Raw genomic sequence first — 8,407 nt, forward strand, 5'->3', positions numbered from 1 at the left:
TCCTGGGCGGAGGGGTGGGGGCTCCCGGACGTCGGTGCGGGCGGCCGCCGTGTGCGACGGAACCTGGCTCGGGCTGAGGGTCGGTTGGGGAACGAGGCTCCTGGCGCGGGAGATTCTCCTCCCCCCCCCCCCCCCCCCGCATACTCACCGTGAGGCAACGCCTCCCCGCACTCGAATTGGACCTGGAAGCGGAGCGGGTGGCCGAAGGGGCTCGGGTTCTCCAGCAACGAAACTCCCAGGACAGACACCCGCGCCATGACAGATCTCTTCTTTCCCCCCCGCCCGCCTTGCCTGCTTCCTTCTCCCTCTCAAGCCCAAACGCCGAAAGCCCACTCCCCGCGCGCCGCCGGCTTAACGACGGAACGGCGGAGCCACCAATCCCTGCGCGGCGATCGGAGACGCCGCAGCCAACCCCCGAGCTTCGCGCCTCGGCTCCCCCGCCTACTCCTCGCGCGCGGCCACGCCCACCGCTCCCTCCGCCAATCCGCCTTCCCGACTCTGTCCCTGGCGGGAGCTAAATCTAAACAATAAGCTTCCCCCGCCCCAGCCCCACGCCTGGCGGTGGGGGAATAATTTTCCCCCCTTTATTCCCCCCCGCCAATTTTTCCCGCGGCACACCAGGCAAGGTCTCACGGCACACTAGTGTGCCGCGGAACACCGGTTGGGAAACACTGAGTTACAAGCTTGGTGGGTCAAAGGAACGCCATGATGATGATGTCGATGTCAAAAACAGGTCATGCCGATGCAGGATGAATCTCAGGCCTCCCTCTCTTTCTCACCTTCCCCATCTCTCTTCTTTCTTTCTCTCTCAAATCTCCCTTCTTCTATTTCTTTCCCCCATCTCTCTCTCCCCCCTCCCTTCTCCTCTCTTTTTTCTCCTCTCCCTCCGGGGTCACATCTCCCCCCTCTCTTTCCTCTTCCTCCCTCTCTTTCTCTTCCCCATCTCCCCCCCCCTCTCTTTCTCTTCTTCCCCACCTCTCTCCTCTCTTTCTCTCTATTTTCTTTCTCTGGCTCTCCATTCCTCTCTCAAATCTCCCTTCCTCTTCTCTCTTTCCCTCCCTCTCCCTCCCTGGACTCCTTCTCTCTTTCTCTCTCTCTCTCTTTCATCTCCCTTCCTCTATCCCTCTCTTCGCTTTTTCCCTCCCTCTTCCTCCCTGGACTCCTCTCTCTCTCTCTCTCTCTCTCTCTCTCTCTCTCTCTCTTCCCCCCTCTCTCTTCTCAAATCTCCCTTCCTTTATCCCTCTCTTCTCTCTCTTCTCATCCCTTCCTATAGGAACAGGGCAGCAGCCAATTCCTTTCATATTCCAATCACAGCAGCTGCGGAATTCTTCCCTCCCTCCCTCTCTTTCTGGCAGGAGAAAAGGAGGAGGCATGGCTGGAGGGCATCTATCCTACCCACAGTGAGTAGGGGTCTCCTCCTCTGAGACAGGATCAGGGCCCTGCTGCCAGATTTTCCTGGATCCAAAGACAAGCTGCAATCGGTGGCTAAAATACGATGAATTATAATTTTAAAAGCTCTATTTTGAGCTCTATTTTGAATGTTAAAAGAGGTGGTGCCTTAACTGGACATTTACGTTTGCATTATTTGGGGGGCCTTTTGTGAAAAAGCTGTGTCCTGACAAATTTAAAAAATGGTTCTGGTTTAAAAAATAAATAAAAATGAAATCAATTATGGAATTGCAGTTGATTACAAAATGGCAAAGGAAGCAAAATGCCAGGCCTGGCGAACGGTTGGCGAAAATGCAATGTGCAAATTGATGCCAACTTTGCAGGCCAGGAAGGCCAAAAGCAGGGAAGAGAAAGGGTTAGGGGCTGAGGATAGGGATAGTGATAGGGGTTAAGGATAGGAATAGGGGTTGGGGGTTAGGGGTTAGAGATAGGGGTTAGGGATAGGGCATAGGGGTTAGATTTCCTTTTTTGGAATCATAAAAATCCCTTTTGTACAGAAAGGTTCAACCTTGCTGGCATCCCAGACTCTGTGCATTAGGCTAGAGACTGAGGAAAGGATTCTTCCCGCCCTGCGTCCTGGAATCCTGTCTTCTCCTGCCGCTGGAGATGTGATGCCAGAGGAAAGCTGGGATGCTATGGAATACGGACCGCTGCCTTCCGAGGCCTTCCAACAGGTCACGATCCAGCGCCACCCGGACGGAGGGTTCGGGTTTGTGGCCGGTGGTGAGAGGCCTGTGGTAGTGCATACTGTGGTGGCAGGTGAGGATTCTGGGGATGAATCTCAGCGTCGGGTCATCGAGTCGGAAGCGGGTTGGACTAGAAGACACTGAGGGTCTCTCTCCCCCCGACAGACACCAGCTGCCCCTTCCTTTGGCAGGTGGACCCTCGGAGGACAAACTCTTTCCTGGGGACCAGATCTGGGCCATCGGTGACAAAGATGTGAGTGATGTTGCCCGTGAGAGATTCATCAAAATTGTGAGGTGAGGAAGGAGGAAGCGGGTTTGAGACATGCTGGTCGGACTGGGTGACCCTTCTGAAATTTAAGAGCGGTGGTCCCTGCCTCCTCTACAAATCCATGGATTCTTTCTGGAGGGATTTTAACCCTGGGGAGCTGGGACCCCCGAGGGTCGTCCAGTCCAAACCCCCGGAGAGGCAGGAATCTTGAGGAAACCCTAAATGTCTCCTTTGTTCCTTTTCCACTGCAGAAGTGCCAGGGAGTCCACCATCTTCACCGTGCTGAAAACCCATCAGGTGAGACCCCCGGGGGTCATCCATCTCAACCCCCACCCCCCGGCGAGTCGGGAATCTGCTTTTTCGGCTGAGATCTTGGAAGGCTGCCAACATCTCCCACAAGGCCCGTCTTTTCCTTCTCCCCTTCCAGTCGCCCAAGTCTGCCTTCATCAGCGCCGCAAAGAAGGCCAAGCTGAGGTCCAACCCTGCCAAGGTGCGCTTCTCGGAGCCGGAGCCGGTGAGTTCTGGAAAGTTCTGTAATGGAGGGGATGTGGTTGTCTCCTTTATTCATGTCTCCGTCGCCTCTTCAGGCTTGTTCAAGATAGCTAATGTGCTGCACAGAGTGGCTGGGGAGGCCCAGCCTGGTGGGCAAGGTGTAAGTAATTAACAACAACAACAACAACAATTTATTTATACTCGGCCCATCCAGCTGGGTGATTAAAAACAGAATAAAACATGAAACCTAAAAACTTGCCTAAACAGGGCTACCTTCAGATGTCTTCTAAAAGTCTGGTAGTTGATTATTATTATTAGTAGTAGTAGTAGTTGTCTGCCAGCCTTTGCTTTTCCACTCGCAGGAGATGCTGAAGAAGGAAGCCCTCCTCCTCATCCCCAACGTCCTGAAGGTTTACCTCGAAAACGGGCAGGTCAAGTCCTTCACCTTTGACAGCCGCACCACTGTCAAGGTAGAAAGGGAAGCAGTGCCTAGTGCTTAGAGTGAGGTGCTGGGAAGCAGTGCCTAGTGGTTAATGACTTGTAAAATGCTTTTGGAGGAAAAAAGATTTTCTATTTAAGTTACATTCTAGTCCAACGGAATGTATTCAATTTACATTCCATTTTATTTATTTATTTATTTATTTATTTATTTATTTATTTATTTATTTATTTATTTAATTCTATTGAAGTTACATTCTTAATTCTTGATACATCGTAATTCTTAATACATCAGGAAAGAAGGATTTGTTTTAAGTTTTTCATGTGTGCTAAAACACAGTCTTATTTTTTTTTTATTGTTTAACCAAATCAGTTAACAAAAATAGATGCATATGCTATCATGTTGTTGTTTGAGTTAATTAAATTGTTATTAAGGAAATGATACTTTTTCTCCTGCCAATAAAGTAGAGCAAAACAGTTGACCAAATACAAACAGTTAACTTATTAAACCTCACCATAATTTCATAATTATCAGTCTATGTATTTCTAATAGTAGAACCAAATCAGTCATTTTTGATAAAACTGTAAAAATTGATTATTCCAAAAAGAAAACCTTCCTCTGCTTGTCAGAATTAAGGTGATGCCAGCAAGGCTGAAACTTTCTGTAAATAAGGGATTTCTCTCCCCCCCCCCCCCCCCGCTTTTCTTTTCAAAAATGCTATTCTCTCCCCACTACCAGGAAGTGATAACGACCCTCCAGGATCGCCTTTCCCTCAGGCTGATTGAGCATTTTTCCCTCGTCTTGGAATACCGCAGCCCCCAGCGGAGCAACCAGTTTCTCCTCCTCCAGGAGAAGCAGCCTTTGACCCACGTGAGTCAGGAGGGAGCAGAGGTCATCTAGTCAAACCCCACTGGCAGAGCTCTGAAATCCTTCCTTCCTTCTTTCCTTTGCCCTTCTCTCCCTTTCTCTATCCTTCCTTCCTTCCTTCCTTCCTTCCTTCCTTCCTTCCTTCCTTCCTTCCTTCCTTCCTTCCTTCCTTCCTTCCTTCTTTCCTCCCTCCCTTTCTCTGTCCTTCTTTCCTTCCGTCGTTCCTTCCTTTTTCCCCCCAGATAAATTTTTATTGGTTTTTCATTGATTATACATATATACAATCTAGATTACATAAGTTGCATATAACATAGCCGTTACAAGAGTCATATATATATATTACACAATTATTTTGGGCTCCGCCGAGCCTCGGACTTCCCTTCACTTCGTTGGTAAGTATCAGATAGTTTCTAAAGTCACGTGTTTTATCTCCTTTACATATTTGCCAAACACTGTTAGAGTTATTCTAACCCTGCCAGAGTCATCAAAGTTCTACACTTGTCTCTTATATACGTCAGATATTTGTTCCAATTTTCATGAAACTTCTGGTCATCCTGGTCTCTTAATCTTCCTGTTATTCTAGCTAGTTCAGCATAATTTATCATCTTGATCTGCCAGTCATTTATAGTAGGTATTAACTCCATTTTCCAACTTTGAGCTAGCATAGTTCTAGCGGCCGTTGTGGCATATAGAAACAGATTTTTGTCCTCTTTTTTGATTTCCTTGCCGACTATTCCTAGCAGGAAAGCTTCAGGCTTTTTGGGGAAAGTATATTTAAAATATTTTTTAAGTTCGTTGTAAATCAGTTCCCAAAAGCCTTTTACTTTACTGCATGTCCACCACATGTGGTAGAACTCACCATCCCCCTCTCCACATTTCCAGCATTTCTTAGTCTTCAGTTTATAAATCTTAGCCAATTTCACTGGCGTGAGGTACCACCTATAAATCATTTCCCAAAGGTTTTCCCTTAGTGCCGTACACGCTGTGAATTTCATATTTACGTTCCACAACTCTTGCCACTTTACAAAGTCAATATTGTGACCGATATCTATAGCCCATTTTGTCATGGCCTCCTTCACCTCTTCGTCTTTTGTATACCAATCCAGTAAGAGGTCATACATCCTAGATAGTGTTTTATTTTTACCTTCTATGACTTCCACATTAAATTTAGATTTTTTATCTTCAAATCCCAGTTTCTTTTTGTAATATAGACTCAGGTCTGGTAAAGAAAAAACCCCTCTTTCTTTTTTATCTACCAGTATTTTCATTTTTATCCGTGATCTTTTTCCCTGCCAAATAAATCTCGCCAAGATCCTTTGCCAATCTTTACACTGTTTTAATCCTTTCATTACTGGGATAGTTTGGAACAGAAATAACATTCTGGGCAGAACGTTCATTTTGATAACTGATATCCTCCCTAAGAAGGAAAGTTTCAGTCTCTCCCAGATTTCTAAGTCTTTCTTGATACCCTTCCAAGTAGCCTCATAATTATCTTTATATAAATTTATATTTTTTGCTGTGATCCACACTCCTAAATATTTCACCTTCTTAGCAACCATAATTCCCGTCTTTTGTTCTAGCTCTACTATATCTTCCTTAGTTATATTTTTTGTTATCATTTTAGTCTTATTCCTGTTAAGCTTAAGACCTGCCACTTTTCCAAATTCTTCTAATTTCTGTAGGGCTTCTTGTAAACTGTTCTTTGGATCTTCCAATGTTAATATCAGGTCATCCGCAAATGCTTTTATTTTGAATTCCTTACTTCCTACCTTAATTCCTTTGACCTCCGGTGTTTCCCTTAACCTTTTATTAAACACTTCCAACACTGTTATAAATAACAAAGGGGATAAGGGACAGCCTTGCCTGGTCCCTTTAGCAATATTGAAGACTTCCGATATATTATTATTTATTATAAGTTTGGCTTTTTGCTCTTGGTAAATAGCCTCAATACCTTTTCTAAATCCTTCACCAATTTCCATTGTTTTTAAATTTTCTTTCATGAAACGCCAGGAGACATTGTCAAATGCCTTCTCGGCATTAATAAAAATCAGCGCCGCCTGCTTGTCTATTCTACAGTCCAGCTATTCAGTAATGTCTATCACGTTTCTTACATTGTCTTTCAGTTGTCTCCCCGGGAGGAAACCCGTTTGGTCTTTATGAATTCTTTTATTCAGCACTTTTTTTAATCTTTCCGCCAACACATCTGCGAATAGCTTATAGTCATTATTTAATAATGAGATTGGTCTATAGTTTTTCACCTCTAAGCCATCTGTATCTTTTTTAGGGATTAAGGTAATATACGCTTCTTTCCAGGTATTTGGAATTCTCCCTTCTTTTAGTACATTGTTCATGACTTCACATAGCACTGGGGAAAGTTGACCACTTAATATTTTATAGTATTTGGTCGAGATACCATCTGCGTTTAAATTCTTTCCTTATTTCAGCCATCAAATTATCATAGTCCTTAATTTCCTTCCCATCTTTCCCATTTTCTTGTCTGGATGGTCTCCTTTCTGCAGGCGTTCCCGCCCCCTTTTTCATTTTGTATTTCTATTTGTCTTAATTAACTAAAAAGAGTTTTCCCACCCCTAGGGGTTGCTCAACTGTAATTTAGTAAATTTCTTTGTTTTTCCAATGTAGTTCCTTTCTGGCCCCACACGGTGGCGCCTTATTTGCATTCACACTCTTAGCTCTTTGTTGTTCCCTGAAGCTCTTCAGTAAGAAGTCTCTCTCCACGTGCAGCTAGGGGACCAGTTAGATAGATCGCTTACAATCACAGAAAGCAAATGAAGGGAGAAGAAGGATCTCAAGGTTAGAGTCCTAGAGAATAAATAAAATAGGAAACACCAAGACGGAGGGAAAAGGAAAGGAGGTGGGGAACATCCGACTCAACACTTTCCAGGAAGTAGGGATGGGGTACAAGGTGAGTTTCGAAGCCAGAACAGAGAAGATGGGGGGGGGGGGGTCAAAATTAAGCCAGGAGATCACCACGGGAAGGCAGCAGAATCTAGAGAGAACATAGGGTCTTGCCAAGGTACTGTGTTTAAATCTTCTTTTCTTTTCTTTTCAACTTAACCGTTTACCCCCGTTTGCTGGAGCGATAGATTGAACGTTTAAGGCGCCATGGTTATCTTCTCCTAGATGATTACGGCTGTGTACCGCTTTAAAAGAAGAATGGAAATGGAGCACGTAATGGCGGCGAGAGGTTCCGCTGTTTTCCAAAGCTCTCCTCTTACGATTCACGTTCTCCTCCCAGACCTCTTGTCGTATCCGCTCCTCTCAATAACAAATTCAGCTTTCAGTCAGTCAAGCGCCCCAAATAATAAAGAGAAACAGTCTCAGCTTGAACACGTTAGGCGGGAGAGATATATACAAAGTACAATAACTCGGAACAAAGTCTCACTTATTTATCCTAAACCGGGTGGAAATTACAGTCCCTTTTGGTCACTGGCGTAGCGCGCTCCGACCAGGACAGAGCAGAAATGTTTCTATCCGCTTTTCAAATATTCAGCTGTTTTCAATCAGTCCATTGCCTCAGATTTTTACACTTTGTATCTGAGGTCTCTCCGCAACGCCCACTCGGCAGTTACAGTCTTACTCCCTCTCCTCTCCCAGTCGTTTAAACACGCCGTTTACTCTTACCGCTGAAGCGAATTCCTTCTTCTTTCACATCATAATATCTTTTGTTCCGCTGGTTTCCTTAACTTAATTTCATTCTGTTGTTGTTTTAGTTATCACCCAGCTTCTTAATTGTTGTTGGAGGCTTGCCGCTTTCACTCGGAGCCTGAGGCTTCACAACACGGGGTCTGTTGCTTTCCTTTCGTGCTGCAGGTCCAATCCTGTTCTCAAACTCGGTTTAAAATGTCAGAAAAACAGGGGAGCACCGGCAGCACCGCCGGGTACCTGTCCCCCGAGATAATCCTCTTGGGGTTTCGAGGTCCACGGAGCCTTCGTGACACCTCTAGACCCCCGTGTTGTTCGAGACCCCCCCCCCCCGGAGGGCAGCTTCGTGCTCCTTTCCTGTGGCTGCGGTTCGCCGGAAGTCCCTCCCTCCCTCCTTCCTTCCTTCTTTCCTCCCTCCCTTTCTCTGTCCTTCCTCCCTTCTGTCGTTCCTTCCATCCCCATCTGTCCTTCCATCCTTCATTCCATCCTTCCTTCATTTGTGCCTCCCACCCTTTCTCCTTCCTTCCTTCCTTTGTCCCTCCC

The 8,407-nt window shown here is 45.8% G+C and overlaps 1 protein-coding gene across 1 annotated transcript in view; it reads left to right on the top strand.

Annotated features, from left to right (window-relative positions):
• Nucleotides 1-679: 679 nt before the first annotated feature.
• Nucleotides 680-8,407, top strand: part of LOC144326262 (FERM and PDZ domain-containing protein 3-like) — a 155,268-nt gene continuing 147,540 nt past the window's right edge. Inside the window, exons 1-7 of the mRNA XM_077922814.1 lie at nt 680-1,400; nt 1,947-2,208; nt 2,327-2,429; nt 2,655-2,700; nt 2,831-2,917; nt 3,258-3,365; nt 4,073-4,204. Coding sequence (XP_077778940.1) covers nt 750-1,400; nt 1,947-2,208; nt 2,327-2,429; nt 2,655-2,700; nt 2,831-2,917; nt 3,258-3,365; nt 4,073-4,204 — 1,389 coding nt within the window. The 5' untranslated portion in view covers nt 680-749. The remainder of the gene's footprint in view (nt 1,401-1,946; nt 2,209-2,326; nt 2,430-2,654; nt 2,701-2,830; nt 2,918-3,257; nt 3,366-4,072; nt 4,205-8,407) is intronic.

This window comes from Podarcis muralis, chromosome W (assembly GCF_964188315.1).
Source record: "Podarcis muralis chromosome W, rPodMur119.hap1.1, whole genome shotgun sequence".
Classification (NCBI taxonomy): domain Eukaryota; kingdom Metazoa; phylum Chordata; class Lepidosauria; order Squamata; family Lacertidae; genus Podarcis; species Podarcis muralis.